The sequence below is a fragment of the Sus scrofa genome, chromosome 9, assembly GCF_054392235.1.
Source record: "Sus scrofa isolate SSC_HxYL_T2T_F1_AM1 chromosome 9, Sscrofa_HxYL_maternal_Yorkshire_Landrace_v2.0, whole genome shotgun sequence".
Taxonomy (NCBI): Eukaryota; Metazoa; Chordata; class Mammalia; order Artiodactyla; family Suidae; genus Sus; species Sus scrofa.
Genome location: NC_139391.1, coordinates 79,071,065 through 79,095,299, shown reverse-complemented (window position 1 = coordinate 79,095,299; position 24,235 = coordinate 79,071,065). Strand labels below are relative to the sequence as shown.

General features: G+C 35.6%; 1 protein-coding gene across 20 annotated transcripts in view; it reads left to right on the top strand.

The window, feature by feature from the left end:
• Positions 1-21,673, top strand: part of SGCE (sarcoglycan epsilon) — a 71,187-nt gene extending 49,514 nt beyond the window's left edge. For 5 of the 20 annotated variants that reach the window (XM_084974101.1, XM_084974097.1, XM_021101977.2 and 2 more), the window contains 7 exons: positions 3,666-3,828; positions 6,161-6,372; positions 7,307-7,333; positions 8,074-8,262; positions 18,661-18,704; positions 19,578-19,612; positions 21,386-21,673. In XM_084974101.1, the coding sequence (XP_084830227.1) occupies positions 3,666-3,828; positions 6,161-6,372; positions 7,307-7,333; positions 8,074-8,262; positions 18,661-18,704; positions 19,578-19,612; positions 21,386-21,436 (721 nt within the window). In that variant the 3' untranslated portion in view covers positions 21,437-21,673. Of the gene's footprint in view, positions 1-3,665; positions 3,829-6,160; positions 6,373-7,306; positions 7,334-8,073; positions 8,263-16,914; positions 18,705-19,577; positions 19,613-21,385 lie in introns of all 20 variants that reach the window. The other 15 variants (XM_084974104.1, XM_084974102.1, XM_084974105.1 and 12 more) reach the window with 6 other exon arrangements.
• The last annotated feature ends 2,562 nt before the right edge of the window (positions 21,674-24,235 follow it).

Below are 24,235 nucleotides of genomic sequence, written 5' to 3'. Positions count from 1 at the left end.
GCGCAGCGGAAAGGAATCCGACTAGGAACCATGAGGTTGTGGGTTCAATTCCTGGCCTCACTCATTGGGTTAAAGATCCAGCGTTGCCGTGAGCTGTGGTGTAGGTCACAGATGAGGCTGGGATCCTGCATGGCTGTGGCTTTGGTATAGGCTAGGCGGGCAGCCATAGATAGCTCTGATTTGACCCCTAGCCTGGGAACCTCCATATGCTGCGGGTGCGACCCTAAAAAAACAAAAGGCAAAAAAAAAAAAAAAAAAGAAAGATAAAAGAAAAAATCTTTCAAGTGAATCGTAAGTCCAAATATAAATTCTACACAGAGAGCAACAAAATGGGTTTGTGTAATCATACTCTGGGACACAGTTGTCAATTCAGGGTATGACTTCATATTTACATTAACATAGCTTTGAATTTTTGTGCCATACTTTTGTTCATGTCTTTTTTTTTTTTTTTTTTTTTTTTTTGGTCTTTTTAGGGCCACACTGGCAGCACATGGAGTTTCCTAGGCTAGGAGTCTAATATGAGCTGTAGCCACTGGCCTGTGCCACAGCCAACATTAGATCCAAGCCACATCTGCAACCTACACCACAGCTCATGGCAACACTGGATCCTTAACCCACTGAGTGAAGCCAGGGATCAAACTCACAATCTCATGGTTCCTAGTTGGATTCATTTCCAGTGCGCCACAATGGAACTCCCTCATTTCATTTTTAAAATAACAGCTTTATTGAGATATGAATACATACCCATACAGTTAACTAATTTAAAGTATATATAACTCAGTGGATTTTATTTTATGGACAAAGTTGTGCAATAATTACCTCAGTAAAATTTAGATCATTTTTATCCTCCCAACACTCCCTTCCCATACCCATAACAGTCACCACCATCAAAACCCCCAGCCCTAGGCAACCACAATTTATTTACTTGCTGTCTCTATAAATTTGCCTTTTTTGGACATTTCATATTAGTGGAATCATGCAATGTGTGGTCTTTTGTGACCAGCTTCTTTTACTTACCATCGTGTCTTCAAGTTTTCTTCCACGTTGTTGCATATACAGTACTTCATTCTTTTTAATGGCTGAGTAATATTCTACTATATGGCTATTCCACCTTTTATCCATTCATCATTTGATGAACATTTGAGTTGTTTCCACTTTTTGACTATTATGAATAATGTTGCTATGAACATGTATGTATAAGGTTTTTTTATAGGTATATATTTAAATTTCTGTTGGAGCATAAATTTAGGGATGGAATTTCTGGGTCATATGGTAATTCTGTATTTAACCTTTTGAGGAGCTGCCAAATTATTTAAAAAGCAGTTGCACCACTTTACATTCCCACAAGGAGAGGAGGAGAGTTCCAGTTTCTCTGCATCCTCACCAGCACTTCCTATTATCTACCTTTTTTCATTATAGCCATCTTAATAGGTATGAAGTGGTCTCATTGTGGTTTTGACTTCTATTTTACTGATAGCTATTGATGTTGAGCATCTTTTCATGCACTTATTAGATGTTTGTATATGTTATTTGGAGAAATATCTATTCAGATCCTTTGCTGTTTTAAAATTGGATTATCTTTTTGTTATTGAGTTTCAAGAGTCCTTTATATGTTATAGGTATAAACAAGTCCCTTATTAGATATGATTTACAATTTTTTTTTCTTTCTGTGGGTTGCCTTTACACGTTTTTTTAGTTTGTTTGTTTGTTTGTTTTTGCTTTTTAAGGCCACACCTGTGGCATGTGGAAGTTCTCAGGTTAGGGGTCCAATTGGAGCTACAGCTGCTGGCTTACCCCACAGCAATGTGGAATCTGAATTGCATCTGTGACCTGCACTACAGCTCACAGCAGCACCAGATCGCTGACCCATTGATTGAGGCCAGGGATTGAACCTGCATCCTCATGGATACTGGTTGGATTCATTTCTGCTGTGCCACAAAGCGAACTCCTGCACATTCTTAATGATGTCCTTTGAAGCACAAAGTTTAAGTCCAGGTTATTTTTTTTTTTTTTCTGTTAGTGATGAAACTTCTGCTGTCATATCTAAGAAACCATTGCCTAATCGAAGGTCATGAAAATTTATGCCTGTTTTTTTTTCTCAGAGTTCAGTAGTTTTAGCCCTTACATTTAAGTCTGATTTGAGTGAATTTTTATATGGTGTGAGGTAGGGGACCAACTTCCTTCTTCTGCATTTGGATATCTTAGTTATCCCAGTATACCCATTTGTTGTAAAGATCATTTTTTTCCCTACTGAATTGTCTTGGCCCTTGTGACAAAATCAGCTTACTAAAGGTTTTATTTCTGGACTTTGAATTCTATTTCATTGATCTACATGCCTAGCTTTATGCTAGTACTGAATTTTCTTGATTACTATTGCTTTGTAGTAAGTTTTGAAATTGGTAATTGTGAGTCTTCCAACTTTGTTTTTATTCATCAAAAATTTTTTTGTGCATGTGGCTATTTTGGGTCCCTTGAATTTCCCTATGATTTTTAGGATCAATTTGTCAATTTCTGCAAAGAAGACAGCTGAGGATTTTAATGGGTTTATTCCATTTTATAAGTGGCTATGGTATTGTCATTGGGAAAGGAAGTAATATTATTTAGAGTAATTTCCTGATTTTCCCTTTTATTTTGAAAAACCTACAAAATTTCTACCTTCTCAAGCTCTTCCAAGATTATTTAAATGCTATTAGCACTGTCTTTTATTGTGAACCTCTTACTAGCCAATTAAGTAGAGTTCTTTCCCCCAGTTGCTAAGATACACAACAAGGAAATAAATTGTTTGCCTAACTTGTACCACCAAACAATACTTTTTCTCTTATATTAACTTCTTAGATGAAAGATTGAGAGACCTTATAATGAGAGACCTAATAGTAGGGGGTCTATGCAGTAGAAAAGATGACAGAACTCCTAGGTAGAATTGATGAGCCTTCCTAAAGCTCCACACCTCTAGAATATAATATCACAGTCTTATTAAAAATTAAATCAGGAGTTCCCACTGTGGCTCAGTGGTAACGAACCCAACTAGTATTCATGAGGACATGGGCTTGATCCCTGGCCTTGCTCAGTGGGTTAAAGGATCCAGCGTTGCCATGAGCTGTGGTGTAGGTTGCAGACATCGCTCAGATTTGGCATTGTTGTGGCTGTGGTAGAGGCCAGCAGCTATAGCTCTGATTTGATCCCTAGCCTGAGAATCTCCATTATGCCTCAGGTGTGGCCCTAAAAAGACAAAAGACAAAAAAAAATTCTTTTAATGAAAAAAAATTAAATGAAGATTTGCTACTGATAATTCTTTTAGTGATAATGTTTTCTAAACAATTTTCTTTGAGAATAATTTTTGAATGTAAGTGGTCTATCACATATTGTAATCAAAACATGATGCATGATTATTCTGAATTACATAGAGTGAAAAAATTTTTAGAAATTAGCAGAGAATCAAGAGAGTGGTACTACATCAAAGTACTCAGCAAATATTGGTTGAATAAAGGAAAGAATGAAAAGAAGGCCCTACATGAATCACTGCTTTTAAAGCCTAGGCCCCTACCTTAAGGATGATTCTAGGTAATCTCTCAATTCAAAAGGATAAATCCTGCTTTCAGGGTAGATTGTTTTTCAGTGTTTCCAATTTTCTTAAAGGATAACCTGAGAGTTTCACATTTTTGCAGCGTTTATGTTATGGTTGGTGCCGACGTCCCATTTTCTTCTTGTTTACGAGAAGTTGAAAATCCACAGAATCAATTGAGATGCAGTCAAGAGATGGAGCCTGTAATAACATGTGATAAAAAATTTCGTACTCAGTTTTACATTGACTGGTGCAAAATTTCATTGGTAAGTTTTTATTTTGTTTTTGCAAATGTAATTAGAAGTGATGTGGCTGGAATGTTTAGGAATATTTGACTAAAACCTGAATTGCTCTTAGGAACAAATCCTGGGTTTACTTTGTTAACTGCAATTGACTTCCCTTGACTTGAAGGATTTGGCAAACTCATTGACAGTGCATCCATTTAAGAAATAGTACTACTGCTTTTGTACTCAGGTCTACCCTTGATTAGTTGTTGGGGCCAGATTAGCTTGGCAGGTGGTCCAAATGATCCCCTGCGACATCCAGGTGGCTGCTAAGTCAAGATAGGCTTTGGGGTCAGTGTAACATGTGCAGGAAGCCTCAGAAATGCTGCCCCATCCCACTTTGGAAGGAAAGACCGGAGTACAATAATACATTTGAAAATAAAGCAATAGTGTGCTATGCTTAGTGCCCTAGAAACTCAAATTGTAGATCAGGGAATAAAAGGAAAAGGAGAGAAAAGTTAGAATCTTATCTACAGCCCCTAAAGTTAAACATTTCTTTTGAAATCACTTCTTAATTATTAGCATGCTTAAAGGCTTAGGAAAATGTGGGTAAGATTTCATATATATGTAAGATATATATTTTATATAAAATTTCTCTCATATTTTTAATCCTTTCTGAAAGATAGGAAAGTTGTTTTATTTCATTAGTGACCTTTAGATTTAACTTCTGTCAACTCTTGATGATTGGTGGTGAGTGAATTAGGTCTAAGTTTAAAGTTGACATTTGAACAAAGTTATTGACACATAAACACAAGTGTCACTTCATGTTTAGCAAACCAGCTGCAGGCACCTTTCCCAGATCTGGGACCAGGAACATACTGCTCACACTGCAACACTTAGCACCTGTGGCCCTTGGCCACGTCTCTTGTGTCTTAGGAAAATAATGCCTTTTCTCTGTCTTCCATAAAGTAAAATTATTCAGATGCTATCTATGATTTATTTGCATTATAGATAAATATTTAATCAACAAATCTCAGTATTTTCACTCACAGTGCTAATCGTACAAGGGTGCAAAAGACTGAATGGCTGCAGTTGTAGCTTAAATAGACACCTCTCTTCAGAGCCAGTAGACAGTGGGCCCTGACAGTGGCATTTAACCTGTGCTGTACAATGATCATGGTTAGGAATATTACCTAATTTCTAAAGGTTTAAAAATGACTCATGCTTTGAATATTTTAGTTTCTGTGGTAAGACTTCATAAATAGAAAGCTTGGGAATTTTTGTTTTTTCTTTTACATGTATTTATTTATAGGTTACATCTTAAGCACAGAAGATTTCAGGAGGCTCAAATAAAAGGGTCAGATAATAAACATAAAATATAAAAGAAATGAAAAATTAGGACCTAAACTTGATCGAAACATAAGCCTAAGGTCAAATTTGACAACAGCCTCCTAATGTCCCAGATTAAATCAGGAAATTCATCTGTTATTTAGTTCTCATTCTTGAAGGAGGTAGAGCATCAATTTCTTGGCAGCAAATAAATTTTTTTAGTAGCACTATATGGGTAGCAAAATTCTTCCTGTGGAGTTTTATGGGAGAGAATTTGAGAAATGCCATAGATAATTCTCCCCAACATATTTTTAAAAGAGGGGAACAAATGTAGTAACAAATTTCACAAAGCTATTTTTCTGGTGCCCTTCAGTAAAAGCCTTAGCGTAATTAAATGCAACGCTGTGAAAGCAGTTCAATTAATGTGGAGGTAAATCAATATAGTACAAGTATGATACAATTTTGAGCCTGGGATAGAATTTAATAACACTATAGCATTGGATGGGTTATGTGTTCCTTAAACTAGCTCCTAAAAGCTACTTCCATCAGTTGGACAGCAGAAAGATCAGGGTTGTAATCATTTAGAAATTGTCCTTGTCTCTCTTTTTTTTATCTTTCACTAACTTAGAAACCAGACTACCTACTGGTCACCAGCTAGTTCACGGTTTTTTAACATCTGCACTAGTGGTTTGTCACTAGGAAACAGAAAATATACATGGTAGTATAAAGGGCTTGTGCTTTGGAGGGAGTAAACTAAAAAAGAACTACACACATACATGCACACACATTTATTATGTAGGTATACATTTATGTATGTGTATAGGTTGTGAGAAGGACCTAGAAAGTAGGCCAATATAAACTCTTTATTACTTTTATTCATTACTTCTTCCTAGCTTCCATAAATAATTGCAAGTTCAAGGTGAAAAGTAATTGGAAAAGATTGCTTTTTAGAAATTTGTCAAAGACTTTCTTGCTATGTCTAGATCTTAAACTCATAATGTTTGCAGCCATTAATTTGATGTGTAATTGTCTTCTTTTGCATCAGGTTGATAAAACAAAGCAAGTGTCCACCTATCAGGAAGTGATTCGTGGAGAAGGGATTTTACCTGATGGTGGAGAGTACAAACCCCCTTCCGATTCTTTGAAAAGCAGAGACTATTACACGGATTTCCTAATTACACTGGCTGTGCCCTCGGCAGTAGCATTGGTCCTTTTTCTAATACTTGCTTATATCATGTGCTGCCGACGGGAAGGCGTGTGAGTACTTTAAAACACTAATAAAAAATTATAGAGCTACTAAGATAACAACATACAAGATTCCATTAAAAGCCAAGTTTCATTTAGTTCATAAAACACTTTATAAATGAATTGAAATTGTGTTCAAGTTCAACTACAGTACTTTATGCCTTTAAAATGAATTAAAATAGTTTTGAGTCTAGTAAATTAAATTAGAGGATACAGTTACTTTATCCAACAATTATTGAGACTAGATGTAAATTCATGCTAGCAAAATAGTCCCAAGAATAACTGAGGCTAGATATTTTGGTTATACAAGCCGTCTTGTGTAAGCAGAGACTGCAGAAGCTATTGACGTGGTAATTGCACTTTAAGTAAATTGTCTCAGTCAGTTTGATCAGAAATGATGGTCAGAATTCTTCTTGAAATTGTTCTGCTGTCAAACACGGTGATACAATCTAAACGATGAAAAATCTATATAGATACATAAAAACTTAGGAGTAAATTAATGAAAATAAGATGATAATTTGAATAATGAATTTTCATGAATAGTTAGTACTTTCTGGACCTCTGTGTCAATTAAAATAGTCTCCCGAGATTATCTGGAAGTCAGGGTAAGAAAGCGAAGGATAAAAAATGAATAAAGCAGCAAGTAACAATTCCTTCCATTTTTACATGTAGCCGTATTTCATTATGTCATAGAATTTATTTCTAAGAGCTTGATTCTTAATCTCCATTTTTTCCCCACTTTTTCTATGTGTTTCTCATCAGTATTCCATCTCTGTGTGTGTCCTCATCCAAGTCATCTTGTAAACCTGGTGGCAGGTGCTGCCTGGTTGCCTTTAATAGTAACAGTGTCAGCATTTCCACATCATGCAAGATCCATGAGCATATAGTCTTAATGTTCCAAATATCAATGCTATTATTTAATTCATAAATTTTGTTTTGTTTCTAGGGAAAAGAGAAACATGCAAACACCAGAGTAAGTGTCTTCTTTCCTGTTATTTTCTTTTTCATTTTTTTCCCCACGTCTCCGTTGCTCATCATGCTCCATACATGTGTGTCATGCTTTTTATCCCCACTCATCATCTTTCATAGTTGATTTCATGAATGTGAAAGCTGCTTTCTAAATAGAGTTATTTAGGAGGGGTAGAAACTTAAAAATAAAAAGGAATGAAAACTAAGATTATAGAGATAAAAATTAAACCTAAAATATTTCAGATTCAGAATATTAACTTGCCATTTATATTATGTGATTTCCCAATCTGCATTTCTATAAACCAGAGAACAGATGAAAAGACCTTTCATACACGTTTTCCTGAATCTACAGTAATAACCTACCATAAAATGAAACTTATGTGAGTATTTATAAATGCCCCATCAGAAACAACAATATAAAAGCTATGGTAGTTTTATCTTAGTCGTAGAAATTAAATAGAATAGTAGTTTGCTACCTAGGTCTGTAATATTAGCACAATGCTTTATAGCTTAGTTTAACAAGAGATACATTTACTTAAAAATTGGGTTATTTTTGGTTTTGTTATGTTAAAAATATGTGAAATGTATCTTTTTCTGAAATAACTTGTAGAATGCACAAAGTGCAATAATGTCTTAATGCCTTATTTTAAAAAGAAAAAATGATTTCATAATTTTTTCAAACTGATGACCCATGGAACTAATGCACATTTTAAATATTTGTTGTTTTATTTCTTTTTGACCTAGCATCCAACTGGTTCATCATAGTGCTATTCAGAAATCTACCAAAGAACTCCGTGACATGTCCAAGAATAGAGAGATAGCGTGGCCGCTGTCAACACTCCCTGTGTTTCACCCAGTAACTGGGGAAATCATGCCTCCTCTACATGCAGACAATTATGAGAGCACTAATATGCCGTTGATGCAAACGCAGCAGTGAGTATCCACTTGGAATCATAATTATTAATGCATGAATGTATCTACTTAATGTCTATAAAGACCAAAGCTCTTCATTATTGTTGCATTTGTTTATTTGTTTGTCACTGGAAGAGAAAATACCCAAAGAACACTGATAGTGTATCCCAGCACCACTATGCTGATCCAAATGGAATTACTTTCAGGAAATGCCGTTTTTCCTTCACTAATCCAAACAAGATGACATTTACCTTAATATTTAAGAAATTGGCATTACTAATAAACTAACCTATGTTTGCTCAAAGCTGAGTTAATTGTGAAAATTGAGGCATATCCTAAAGCATACAAAATTAATTACTTTTTAGAGTTATTATTAGAATTATTTGGTTCTGTTAACTTATTTTTTTTTTTTTTCATGTTACTACCAGAGATCTGTTTGAATTTTCTGCCTCAGAGTTTTTAGGGTTTTTTTTTTGTGTGTGTGATTTGCTTATATATCAAAATGAGTAGTTCCAATTTTGGCTATAAACAACGTAGTGCAAACCTTGTCTGTAGTGCTACAAGGACTGTGGTCAGAAAGCTTAGAAGAGGTTTTTGTAAGGGGTAGGGATGGGGGAGATTGAAGGAGAAAATTGCCCCCCTGCTCTTGAGAATATTTATATGTCTAGAAGCTCAGTTTTGGTGTAAGGAAATTGTAGGTAAAACTGTCATTTATTTCTAAGAACATGGCTCTTAATTTTTTTCCAAACGTATGTTAAAACGGGTTTAAATTTAACATCCCAAGGAAGTCACACCGTTGTTTTTGAGATCCTCCTCTTTTTGAGTTTACTTTTGTCAATAGAGTGGATATACAGAAAACCCTCTCACACCTCCCCCCCCACATACACAGACACCAACGTGTATGTACATAAACATTAGGGTATGATAACAAAGTAACCTCTTCCTGGTTAAAGATTTCTTGAGGAATCATCTTGGGTGCAAAAGTTTTCCCATTGCAGATGCTTATTTTGCAATTGTGTAAAGTTCATGTGGTAACTTGAAGATTAAATAATTAATATGAGTAGTATAGACAATCAGACTATAAATTTGTCCAAAACACTTTGGCAATCTAAAAGTTTTATGAATATTTTCCTGGAGTCCTCTAACAATATCTACTTGTTATTGCCAAGGTATGTGTGTGTGCGAGTAATTGATTCACTTTCTGTTAGCAGTGGGGGAAATTTTGAGTTTTGGAAACATTAAGATTCTATCAGGGATGTAAATGTTAAACTCTTACAAAACTGAACTGATGGATCTCTGTGTTCTCTGATGGTTACTGGATTATCATGAAACATACTTTATCAGGATTATTAGATCCTAATGAGAAAAATTAGGAAAAATTCTAGAATATTGTAATAGTTTACAATTTAGCAATCTCTCCTGTCTTTTTTTTAGGTGAAAATGATGAACAGCGTTATCCTTCATTTTCAAAATGAAAAAAATTAAAGAATTCTTTAAGGCTACTGTTTCTTATATTCTTTACCCAAGAGTGCTAGTTAAATGTTGATATACCTTCTTCAAATGTTGATATATATCTTCAAAAATGAAATGGTCAAATACATTTGAGAAGCAGGATTTTTTGTTTTTTTGTGTGTTTTTAAACTACATGAGTTCTCAGAGCCTTTAGTGTGTTGATACGCTTTCTGAGCCATGGGAAAAGGTCAGAAGAGGTAACTCTATTTAAAAAAACACAGTTTGGGAAATGCTTCTATTGACAAAATAACAATGCTATTGAATTTTAGAAGGGAGAAATGTTCATTGTAATGAATAAGGAAACTCGAATATGTTTTTAAGTCAGTAAAACTTTATCGTTGTTGAAGTTTAAGGGAGGAAAAAAATCTGGGTCATTTTTTCAGATATGCTTTCTAATCATATTATGTTGAGAAGAACTCCTTAACATTTGATTCTCTGTGATTAAGATTTTGCAGTGTTGTGGAGTTCCCATTGTGGCTCAGTGGTAATGAACCCGGACTAGTATCCATGAGGACTCAGGTTCCATCCCTGGCCTTGCTCAGTGGGTTAAGGACCCAGGTTTCCATGAACAGTGGCATAGGTCACAGACGTGGCTCAGGTTTGGCTTTGCTGTGGCTGTGGTGTAGGCAGGCAGCTACAGCTCTGATTCTACCCCTAGCCTGGGAACTTCCATATGCCATGATATGGCCCTAAAAAGACAAAAGAAAAAAAGAAAAAGATTTTGCAGTGTTGTTACTACTAATACACAAGGAAAATAAAATTTCCTATCTAGTTTATAACCAAAAGCATCTTCCTGATCCTTTCATAACCCTATCAAGACTGTCATTATGTTGATCAGATCTATTTGCAAATGAATCAGATCTATTTGTTTTATTGAACTTACAACAATTTGACCATATATGTATTTTTAAGTCCAGAAAAACCTGTATAATATTCAGATTTCTGCTAATGGAAAAAGTCCATTAACTAACACTTCTATTTAAATAGGGTACATAGATAATTGATGATGTTCACAATGATTATTCTGAGGCACTGCAAGATCGTCAAGTACATCTGACTCATCAGAGGAGAATTAAATTACATTCAGTGTAGTTTCAATGTTGAGTGTGTATTATCTTTCTTTTATTCTTGGAAATGGATAATATGTGCATGGTCTCTATGGTAACTCCCTATAAGCCAGAATATGTGATTAACCTCATTTTCTAACCATGCCAGAAAATAGTGAATTTATTGTGTCAGGTTCATCACAGCTGTCCTTCAAACAAATTCAGCTTTTACTCCTTACCGGTTTTTAAAGGTTTATTTCAGCACCAAGTACACACACATATATAAATGTTTTGGTCATTTGGATTGAACTGAATTCTCAATGTTAAAATGAGATATTATATATGATTAGGCATCACAGTACTTGATAACCAGGTGTATCTTTGAATAATGCTGCCTAGTATTTATTAAGTAACTCTTCATAAAAGGGCATGCGTTCCATCTTCATACATTCATACAAACGGTACTGAATTTGTCATTCATAAATACTGTGGCTAGCTACATCATGTTTTGTTTATTCTTCAGACTCAGCATCAGAAATATTCAGGCATAGGGATATACGTTTATGCTGGCTTCTAAGCAAGACTCAGGAACATTCAAAGCTGCAGAGAAACTTGTTTGGGTCTTTTAAAGGAGTCAGTCCCTGAGGTATAGTGAACCTGATAACATTGTGATTTAGAGAATTTGTAACAGTTGTGTAACAGAGGCTACTGCAGTTATTTATCAATTACACAGTAATCTTTTCTATTTGGTCTAAGGCTTCCTAGGACTCCAGACTGGCATCTTAAATTTGAGAGTGAAAAAAATGTTTAATCATTTGCAGATAATAAAACTGAGATATGGATAAGAGGCAAAGCTAAATTAGGTCAAAACCGAGATTAGATTATTTACCTTTCTTGATATCAAATCAGGGATAGATAATGTGGTCATTGACTTTGAAGGATTCCTGATTCCGGTTACAGGCAAGGTGATTGAACAGGCAGTGGGAAGGAAAGCTGGAGCAGGTCCAGGAGACACAACACCTGTTAGAAAGGAGGGATTTCATCACATTCAGTGTTCCCCCTACTTTTCAGATTAGAGAGACAATATAGACAGGCTTTTAAAATGATGATAGTGCAGAAATACAAGATAAATGTAGTTTGATCTCTGCTAATGTATATATTGTTCAATAAACTTCATTTTGGAGTAATTTTCAAAGTATGGAAAAGTTGCAAAAATAATCCAGAGTTTCAGAGATCCCCTGCCCTATGTAACATTTTATAGTGCCATAGTACATTTGTCACAACTAAGAAAGCAACATGATTGCTTTACTATTAACCAGACTTTAGACTGGTTGTTTTTGTTTTTTCATGTTTTACTAGTTTTTCCCTTAATGTCCTTTTTCTTCTCCAGGATTCTGTCTAGGATGCAATAATTGGCATATCTCCTTAGTCTCCTCTGCCCTATGCAATTTTCTTAGACCTTCCTTGTTTCTCGTGACCTTGACAGTCTCTATCTTTTTTTTTTTTTTTTTTTTTCATGCCCCTGGCATACAGAAGTTCCTGAGCCAGGGATCAGACCTGAGCCACAGCAGTGACCTTGGAGCCATTTCAGTGATATCACTGGATCTTTAACCCGCTAGGCCACTAGGGAACTCTGACATTGAGAGTCTTGAGGAACAGTAGCCATAATGTCGCCATTCATAATGTCGCCCATCCCATACTATAGTCAGGCTTTCTGCATCTGTATCTTTTTATACATCTTTGTGGCTCAGTGAATATATGTTACCATTAATAGGAATATTTTTTTTCCTCTGTAGGCAGTCCCCTGACTTGTAATTCATTGCTAAAAATTAACTTCTAAAGTAATTCTTTTTTTTTAACCCATATAGGTGTTTTTATTATTTTTTATAATGATTTTTATTTTTTTCCATTATAGCTGATTTCAGTGTTCTGTCAATTTTCTGCTGCACAGCAAGGTGACCCAGTCACACATACATGTATACATTCTTTTTTCTCACATTAGCATGCTCCATCACAAGTGACAAGACATAATTCCAAGTGCTGTACAGCAGGATCCCATTGCCTATCCATTCCAAAGGCTATAGTTTGCATCTATTAACCCCAAATTCCCAGTCTCTTCTATTCCCTCCACCTCCATCTTGGCAAACTCTTAAAAGTAAATGTGCTTTGTCCAAAGCATCATTGTTGTGATCAGAGGTTATGTTTTTGACCAAAAACTTACCAACCATCAAAAATACATTACATGTGTTCTCTTATGACATAGTGGGTTAAGGATATGATGTTGTCACAGCAGTCTTGCTGTGGTACAGGTTCCATCCCTGGCCTGGAACTTCCACTTGTCACAGGGGTGGTAAGTAGGTAAATAAATAAATAAATATTTAAAAGGGGATTGACTTAAAATTTATACATATTATTGACTTGACTGCTATACCTCAGAGATAAGAATTCATAATGATTTATATTAAGAAAATCAAGTTCCAAGGCATAGAATTTTATTTATTTTTTTTCTTCTTTTTTTAAATTTATTTCCCCAATAGATTATTTTTTTTTCCTACTCTACAGCATGGTGACCCAGTTACACATACATGTATATTAGGTCCTAAAATGAATATTGGGAGATAAACTAGCTTGGTTGTTCCCAAACCAGGTTGCAGGTCACATCCCCCTGTGAGGCTTTCATAGTATCGATCCCAGGACCCTACTTTTTGGGGTTTGGAAGCTGGTGGATGTTTATATTATGTTGTGGTAGGAGACAAAAATTGGGAATCCCAGATTTAAATACTTACAAAACCTAGGTTTTAGGATTCAGAATTTCTGATCTTTCTGTTGGGGATGAAGGTGGGAAAAGTATTGTTACTTTCCTTCATACAGAGTTTCAAAAGGGGACCGGTTTTTCCTAATTCCCCCTGAGGGGTCTGTGCAGAATATGTGAAAAGGGGCATCTAGAGTGTTGGGCTGTTTGTGGGTTGGTTCATGCTTCTCAGCCTCTAGACTTTCACACTTCCTTAAACTGCCCACGATTATGATGTGGAGAAGTGAGCGATTAGTGCTGATTGGAAGATAATGTCTGAATGGGATAGAGAAATGGTAAACCTTGAAAAGCTAAAAACTACCTGGAAATTATAGTATTTTGCAACTTTATGAGAAACATTAAAAGAGGATTCCAAATACTCAATTTTCCAAAAAATAAAATAATTTATTCTTAAATTTGTGATGGCTTATGTGGTCTTTTGGGGATAGATCTGCCTCCTCATCATTCTTTTCTTAAACCAACGTCAGTGTTAATGGATTTTTCCTGATTGGGAGGTACCTTCATAGAGGAATTTATATAAAGAATAATAGGGGAAAGTACCCAAACATTTTCTAGGAAGGTTTTAATTGGCTATCCAAGAAATTTTCCTTATTCATTATACTAAACCTAACACTTAATCCAGGGTGATTGGGTCTCCCTCTAAACAGGAGATGGGTTGTATTTAATCTTTTGCAAATTAACAAGTATAAAAGCAGAAATTAAGTCTTCTAATTATAGATATTCAGTAACTAATCATTTTAGCTTTTATCTAAAGTATTTTTCCATTTGTCTCCCCTTGGGTAATAGTGAGAGCCAACTTCATGGTAAAATTCCATAAATAAAAAATCATTTCAAGAAAAGTTAATATCAGTTGAAGAGAATATTTCAGGGGATCAAGATAATGATTTCCCATTGACGAGGTGTTAAGCAGCCAAAGATATTTTGGAGCCATTGACTTTTTTTTTTTTAAAGTCAGTGAGTATACACTGAAAGTGATAGATGGAATATCTCTGATGAATTTTGGTTCTAGAGCTTTGGACTCCTTTAGTTTAAAACTGTGATCAGCTTGCTTTTGGCTTTATAAAAGTGTGTGTGAGGGGGGAACTAAAATAAATAAATATCTTTCTTCTTTATATTCCATGTATATTTTACATTGATTTTAATTAAAATTAGATTTTGAACTTTGAAACTATCATGATGTTTTCAATTTCTTCATGTCCTTCCTTCCTTTTCTGACCCAAATAATGGTCTAGTTCTTTAGTAAAAGTAGTCGTAGGGTTCAAATCAGCATTTTTGTAGAAAAAAATTGTGAGCAGAAAATTCAAGGTTTGGGTAATATCAATTTTACTGATAATTGAGAAATTCCAAAAAGATATTGCTATTTCTTATTGTTGGATCAATAGTAATTCAAAAGAGAGGTGTTTTGTATGCCACATAACTAAACAAATGTCATTTGTTTTCAACTCTGGCACAGATTCTCTGGCTTTATACAAATCACTTAACCTTTCTTTGCTTTTGAGTTTTCAAGCAAGTAAGCATATAATGAGTTGATAATCATCAACCTTACTCATAGAATTACTCTACAGGATATCTAAGAATGTCAAATTACCTTAGCATGATTGTACAAATAATAAATAATTGTGTACTCCCCCAAAATCACTTATTTATAAATTTGTAAGTTATTACCTTTGCTTTCTTAAAGGATAGAGTTCTTGCAATGGCTAATTTACATAATTTTCTATTTAAATGCCTGTAATTAATGTAGTAAAATTAGAAAATAATTAATGCTAATAATTTACAGAATTACAGTTTTCATAAGTCTTTTTTTCTATGTAATGCAGTTTACACATAATAAACTTTCAGTTAGTCCATTAATAACTTAATTATCCTAAATAGTTTTATGACTTTATAAAGGTCCTTTCTTTGAAGGATTATAGGACTTTTATTTGAAGTCAACCCTCACTCTCCTCTAATTGCCTTTAGCAGCCTGCTTTCACCGAAGAAGGAAATGTTTCCATTTTCTTACTGCATTCTCTGTTCTACTATAGCAAAGTTAGTTGTAGGCTTTTTTCCGGGTACGGCTGAAGCAGCACTCTTATGAGTGAGATCCCTCCCTTCAACTTTTAAATGAAATACATAATTCATATGTGCCCATCATAGATATACTAACACTTTAACATACACAGGCTCACATATGTAGCTACAAGTTTGGGCAACCACAAAATCAGTTAATCTGTGCAAACCTCGGAGATTCAGGATGTTGAATCTCCACATATTTTTTGTTGAGTCCCTTTCTGCACACTTTGTACTTGTATGTAACTCATCTGAGCTTCAATTGAAATTGCAAGGAACACACACTTAACCAACTCGGACATGCACTGCAGATCTTTCATGTCCCTAAACCAGTATAACACACACAATTGGTCATACCTCCCTTCCAGATTTCTTGCGGGGGTGTGTGCGTGGCACCTTCTCAACCAACCTCATTGCTATTTGGAAAGTGTAGCCGTTGTGGCAAAGGAAGAAAAAAATGAAGTGTAGAGAAGAAATAGGAGGGCATAGATTGATTAGTGGTTTTAAAACTGTTCCACAGAAAGCTAAAGTGGACTGGCCAGCAGGAGAAGGGATTCCAGCTCCTTCCTCCAATCCCTGATCTTGAATTTGGTTGTCTTTGTCTAGGGCATTTGAAGGACTTTCTTTGTCCTCTGTAGTATCTTTATTTTGTAAAATGTATCGATTTAATCCGCTGACAGGCTAGATCCAGCTAGAGATGATAGGAAATGAGGAACAGCGTGGCATGTGTGTGTGCGTGTGTAAGGTGTGCTGTGTTTGTTTCTCATGTTGAATAGACCCAAAGTAGTTGTACCTGAAAAGTTAAAACAAAACTCATATCCGCTTCCCAAATGCACATGAAATCGCATCTTGACTTTGCTAGTAAAGATGTTTATTTTCTCACGTTGAATCTATAACTTAATTTTCTTTTTTGTGGTTTGTAAATTAATCTTTTACTTTTATGATCAAAAGCACTATAAATATGTTGTGTGAAATACTGAAAGAATAAATAAAACAAGAAAAATACTCCCTGAGATGACACAAGGATAAGTAGTCTGCTTTTAGTAATAGCAAAAAAGAGAATGTAATTATTAAGATAAATTTTTAACTAACTTCCTCAAATTAAATTAGAGTTGATTTTATTTCCTTAACCATATATTTTAAATGTAACTGAAATTAAAAAGAAAAATCACTCAAAGTCATTAACATTCCTATGGATTAGTTTAAGTGTTTAAACAGTATTTAACTAGTGTGTACTGTTTTCCTTTTTAGATCGTTGTATTTGGAACATAATATTTGCCTGGCTGAGATGATTCAAATCAATGGTTTTCAAACTCTTGTTTCTTGGAGGTTTCTTAGAAATGCCTTAGGGGCCAGCATGTGAGTCAAAGGAAACAAAGCAGGCGGGATTCCTGGCTCCCTTGTTTCAACTCAGGCAACCTCACATTTATCTCTTTTGTACATCAAGAGTTCTGCTTAGGATTTCAATGAAAAGGAATTCCACTGCCAAAGAGAAACAAAAAACCTTGAAAATCCCTGGCTTAGATCAAGCCTTACTCTATAGCAAGGAGCTGACTCCTAGAGTTTCTTCCACACAGAATTGAAATTGTACACTTTTTGTTAAACTATTTTTCACACAAAATTTGAAGCTGCATGTGTGTCTGTGAGTGTTAATAAATAGGTACATCATGTGCGAATTCTTAAGTATCTTCATTTTTTCATGTGTGCTTTCAAAAATTATTTTACATGATATGGCTCGACATGCTGAATAAAATAGGAAGGTTCTTACTGTGAAGGCACTTTGGGGCAATTTAACATTCTGTGGGAGAAATATAGTACCAGCATGTGGATGAAAGCATGGTCAGTGGTTCCTAAATGGGGAAGGGGTGCTTAGAGCATGCAGAGGCATAGAAGAGGTGGTACTTGAAATGCTATTTTTTAATTAAAAATAATAGCTTAACTATTTTAATTAACATTCCTTGTAGAATATTTTTTAATTATACGAGTTATACGAGTCTACTGTAACAAATTTTGTGTTGAGTTTGCGAGAATAAAGGGGAGCTGGTTGGGTGCAAGAGATGCTAGTAGTAGATGGTGGTGGTGGTTCTTGTTCAAGCAGTTCAGGGAGGGCTCCGTGTAGGAAACAGATATGTCGGTGGCCTTCTAGGTCATCTAAGAAACTTGAAATTTAATTTTCAGGTTAGTGTAGAAAAGTACTGAAGTGTGTTCATTGGAACCACATGATCAGATTAGTGTCTCAGAAGGCCCTCAGACAGCAATGTGCACAGTATACAGAATAAGAATTATAAGGGAGCAAGAATGGGAATGAGGAAACAGTTCAGATCAGTTGCAGAGATCCAAGTGGGAAATGATGAAGACTTCGAACAAGATAGCAGTGGAGATGGGGAGGATTGGGAGAGGAAGAAATTGTGAAGACTTCCCAAGTGATTGGATGTGGGACGTGAAAGAGGGGGCAAGGTCGATGATGACATCAGAGTTTTGACTAGTGCAGCTGGGCAGATAGATAGTGTCATTCCCTGGAATGAGGATGGAGGATCCCAGGTTTAGCAAGTCAGTGACGGTTGTTCTGTGAAGGTGCATGTGTTCTAGACCCGGATCTCAAAGTGTACAGGCTACAGCCACAAGCCCTGGAGCCATTGTGTTTACATCTTTATCCACCACTTGCTGGTTCTGTAGCCTCAGAACTCTAAGTCCCTTTCCTCATCTGTGAGGTGGGAAAAATATTATCTACTGTCTAATGTTGTTGTCAGATAAAGTATAGCATGTAGGAGGAACTCCATGCATATTATCAAATATTGTTATTATTCCTTCCTCAGACCTTAGTTTCATCATTTATGAACTTGTGAATGGTGTTGGGGGGGGCAGGTTTGTGCTGGATTAGATGATTTCTGGGGTCTTTTCTAGCGATAAAGGTTTTCATCCCAACTTCATATCTGCTTTCTATTTACATGTGTGTGGACGAATACAGTTTTACTAAAAAATGTTAATCATTCCTAGGAACTTGCCACACCAGACTCAGATTCCCCAACCGCAGACTACAGGTGAGTACTGAAAGTAATAATCTGATGTTTATGGATGAAACTAATAGGTTAAAAGATAATTCCAATACTGTATAATTTAGGAAACTTATCTTCACCAAGTAAGGCAAAGCAGTTATGTCATCCCTTCATCAGAGTTAGAACCTCAGAATAATAGCTTAGATTATTGCTTAGATTGGCATCAGAGTGATAAACACAGGGTAAATGATCTTAGAGCAAAAGCATCCACGGAGGTCCTGCCTAATTAAGGAAGACTGAATAAAGTCCCCTTCCTTCAGCAAAGTTCTCTATTCTTCCTCTGGGTATGAAAGATTCTCAGCTTGGATGCTTCCAGGATTTGTCTCAGTAAGTGAGCAGCTTGAAACTGACTCTGACAAAAGGAAACCATTGTGACGAATCACTGAGGCTTCAGGGGGATAAATGAGAAAGGGTTGGCCTGGTTTTAATGCTGCTTTAAAAAGCTGTTATAACATGACTAGTGACAACAAGATGGTGGACAATTCTCCCTGTACTATTCTATTTCCCTAAGACTTGCTTTCTTTAAGTTTATTTCTTTCAAGTGTCCCTAAAAAATTTCCACAGCCAATTATTTCATTCATCTCAGTACCAAGTAGATAACTTATTCATGATTGTCTTCCAATTAGTGGTTGATTCCTAGTTCTAATTGCCGAGCAACCAGTAATGCCTTTGTAGCTCTCTTGGACAAGCAAGAGAAGTTTTAAAAATGTAAGTTGGATGTGGAATTCTGAGTATGAATAGTGGTATTGTGGTCGGGAAGCTATTAAGTCTCTTAAAAACTTTAGGCACGTATAGAAAATTATTGCATGTTTTCATTCAAAAAATTATCTTCTCTATTACTGCTTTCGGGAATTTAAGGCGATTTTCGTTTGACAACTTTTCAAAGATTTGAGGCAAGTATCATGAAGTTGTTCATCAGATTTTAATTATGAAATAACATTTATAAGAACTTTCCCCACAATTTAGATTGCTTGTTTTAATTAAATGCAAACACGTTTCAACAAGATTGTTCAATATATTGATGCTGTGGTGTTTTTACGGTGTGAGCCTTCAGGAGACTGATGAAGGAATAAATACTTGTGTTATCTAAAGAGCAAAGAAATAAATGAATCCCTACTACCACTGATTTCATGATTTTTTTTTTTTTTTTTTGAAGAGGAAAAACTTTTAAAGAAAATTTCTGTGGTAGAAATGCTAGAACTTCTTTCTCACTAATCTCATAGACTTCCATCTCTCCTGAGATGTTTTTCCTTTGATTCCTAGTTATTTCAGACAAGGAGTGAAGCAAGACAATAGCTAGAAAAATAGTAAATATTTCTTTTGAAGATTTAAAAAGATCAAGATTTTATTTCTTCCTCCTTTCGTTGGGGGAAATAAAGAAACCTAAGTAGATGATATTAAGGAGATTTACTTGATATTTGTATAAATTTTTAGCAAGTAGGCTTGTTAGCTTGCTACATTTTAGTAATAGGCAGCATTTCCAAATACAAGGACAATTTATGCCTGAGCAAATGTTATAAGAGCCAAATTTCCCTAGGGGGATTTTAGGCTGTTCAACATAATTTTCTAAGTTATTTTTCTGAAACAGGTTTTGGGGAGGAAGCATTTTGCTTGAGTCAGGAAAGCTTTGATCTCCTTTTTAGTTAACATTGTAGCCAATTACCTTCTTGTCTTCTTATACTTTTCTATAATTTAGAGTAGATTATTGCCTAAAGTGCACTATCTCTTCTTGGTTGTTTTCTTCTTGTCCTTGTTTTTGGTGAGTCCCCAAGTACCTAAGTGCTAAAGGGAGGGAGACCACCCTAGCATTTTTTTTTTTTATATAATTATGATAGATTGTTGTGTTTCTGTCTCAGATAAATAAATGTAAAGACCAAATAGAGTCGTGCCTCCTGGAGGGAAGAGCTAAACGGGCAGGTTTACATTCCTTATTCCCATCCTATTCATTTGAATGAAAAAATAAAGTTTGTTTCTCCGTGTGTAAGTTACTCTATTCTCTCTGCATATGCATGGATCCTCTGCTCTGTATGTCTTTCCACGGGCACCACAGCTTTTCTCTTCCTCCATCCTGGTTGTCCTAGTATCACAAAGAATTTGCAGCTTCCTATAAGGAATCTGTCAAGGGAGGGTATATTTTGAAGTTTGTTTTACTTAGTTGTTTTCTTTTAAAAGATCATCAGAAGTTTAAGAAATGAACCAGGTGTTGGTGTTATAATCCTGGACTTCAGCACTTGCTGAGATAATAGAGCAGTTAAAAGTGGACGGTAGTCCTACCTTTTGGACCAGACCCACGCCATTAGTTTTGATGCCCCTTCAGGTTTTCTCATTTTCTCTGCCCTTCCAACCCACACGACATTTTCTAAAGAGCCACGATTAAAAGGTACAGTCATTTGTCCTGCAGTCAAACTCATTCTTTTTGTTTGTTGTGGGAGGAATTCTCAGGCCATGCCTTTTGAGAAATACAGAACATTGTAACTTTGACCCAAGGAAGGGATGACTAATAGAGAATTTCCTTTTTTTAAAAAAACCAAATGTGGAGAAATAATGCAACATAATTATAATAATGTTAAGAAGATGGAAAATTATGCTTTGCCATAATTTTTTTTCTCAAAACCTAAAAGTGTTCATACCTAACTCATATCCATATTCATTCTTACACATTGCAGGTAAATGGTATCCCTGAAGAAAGAAAACTGACTGAAGCAATGAATTTGTAATCAGACAATATAGCACTTATATCTTATTTTTTCTCTCTTCCAGTAATGCATGAGCTTTTCTGACATATGGTATGCATGTTGACAGTATTAAGTATATACTAAATAATACAGTATAACATTCATTTTACTAATGTATTTTTTTTTGTACTTAAGGCATTTTTGACAATTTGTAAAACATTGATGACTTTATATTTGTTACAATAAAAAGTGATCTTTAAAATAAATATTATTAATGAAGCCTGGTGTCTGGCAAAACTTACTTCAGAAGGTATTTGATTACCTGCTCTTTAGTGGGAATCTTTTATTGAAAGGAACAAATTCATGTGGTCATTCTTTATTAAGATTTTATTAAGCACATCATATAATGTATAAAATGTCTATGCTGACCTCCAAGTGAGCAACCCCATTACCAAATAGTTTTATCCTTGTGGCTTACAAAGCTGCTGCTTCTTTTTTTTTTTTTTTTTTTTTTTTTGGTCTTTTTAGGGCCACACACACGGCATATGGAAGTTCCCAGGCCTGGGGTTGAATCAGACCTGCAGCTGCCGGCCTATACCACAGCCACAGCAATGCAGGATCCAAGCCACATCTGCAACCTACATCACAGCTCACAGTGACACCAGATCCTTAACCCACTGAGCGAGGCCAGGGATCAAACCTGCATCCTCATGGATGCTAGTCAGATTCATTTCCACTGAGCCACGATGGAAACTTTCAAAGCTTGTTCTTTTATTTTTATTTTTTTATTATTTTTTTTTATATAATGATTTTAATTTTTTTCTTTATAGCTGGTTTATAGTGTTGTTAATTTTCTACTTTACAGCTTGGTGACCCAGTTACTCATACATGTATACATTCTTTTTTCTCCTATTACCTTGCTCCATCATAAGTGACCAGACATAGTTCCCAGTGCTACACAGCAGGATCCATTGCTAATCCATTCCAAAGGCAATAGTCTACATCTGTTAACCCCAGGCTTCCCCCACCCCTTTCCCCTCCCCCTTGGCAACCACCAGTCTATTCTCCAAGTCCATGATTTTCTTTTCTGTGGAAAGCTTCATTTGTGCCATATATGAGGTTCCAGAGAGAAGTGATATCATATGGTATTTGTCTTTCTCTTTCTGACTTACTTCACTCAGTATAAGAGTCTCTAGTTCCATCCATGTTGCTGCAAATGGCATTATGTCATTCTTTTTAATGGCTGAGTGGTATTCCATTGTGTATATATACACTACATCTTCCTAATCCAATCATCTGTTTTTGGACATTTGGGTTGTTTCCATATCTTAGCTATTGTGAATAGTGCTGCAATGAACATATGGGTACCTGCGTCTTTTTCAAGGAAAGTTTTGTCCAGATATATGCCCAAGAGGGGGAGTGCTGGGTCATATGGTAGTTCTATGTATAGATTTCTAAGGTACCTCCATACTGCTCTCCATAGTGGTTGTACCAGCATACATTCCCACTAACAGCGCATGAGGGTTCCCCTTTCTCCACACCCTCTTCAGCACTTATTATTTGTAGACTTATTAATGATGGCCATCCTGATGGGTGTGAGGTGGTATCTTGTGCTAGTTTTGATTTGCATTTCTCTAATAATCAGTGATGTTGAGCATTTTTTCATGTGCATGATTGTCATCTGTATATCTTCCTTGGAGAAATGTCTATTCAGGTCTTTTGCCCATTTTCAATTGGGTTGTTGGCATCTTTGCTGTTGAGTTGTATAAGTTGTTTGTATATAAGATTAACATTCAGAAATCAGTCTCATTTCTATATACTAACAATAAAATGTTAGAACAGGAATACAAAAATATAATACCGTTTAAAATTGCACCCCAAAAAATCAAATACCTGGGAATACACCTGACCAAGGAGGTAAAAGACTTACATGACGAGAACTATAAAACATTAATCAAAGAAATTAAAGAAGATGTAAAGAAATGGAATGATATTCCATGCTCCTGGGTTGGAAAAATTAATATTGTAAATATGGCCATACTACCCAAAGCAATCTACAGATTCAATGCAATTCCTATCAAATTACCCATGACATTTTTCACAGAACTGGAACAAACAATCCAGAAATTTCTATGGAACCACAAAAGATCCAGAATTGCCAAAGCAATTCTGAAGAGCAAAAACCAAGCAGGAGGCATAACTCTCTGAGACTTAAAATTTATTCATTTATATACCACTTCTTGGTGTGTTTTGGGCTCTTTAGATTGTGGATCTGATGATCCTCAGTTCATGAATGGCCACCTAGACTGCATACTTAACCTGAATCTATAATCAGATATTTGGTTTTAGAAGCACACCAGGAGTTGTTACTTTAAAAGAGAATAGTTACCTGCTGAGGGTGACAGGAATTAGCTCCCAAACCCCAGGCTCCCCTGTGGTAATACGACTTTCAAAGCTTAGCAGAGTTTCCTTATACCATGTTGGTCAGCCTCATGCATCTTGGACAGTGTTGGATCTATGTGGCCATCAGACCAACTAGCAGGGTGCTTTTGTTGCAGACTAGACTATCTGGAAAACCTTCTCTCTGTCAGATTTCTGTGTCACCTATGAGTTGATCAGAGGATACGCAAATGTGCTCTAAATCTGATTCCAGAATCTAAGAAGATTCTCTGTTAGTATTGGGTGCAACAATTTTGTCTTCCACTTAGGGAAAAAACTTAGGGGGAAAACTTTGTCATGTTCTTGACATTGAGACTCCCCCTCCCAACCACACTCCTTCCTGGAACTTAACAGAGGATGTAGTTTCTTTGATTTCTTAAAGATTTATCTCATATTCCTTTC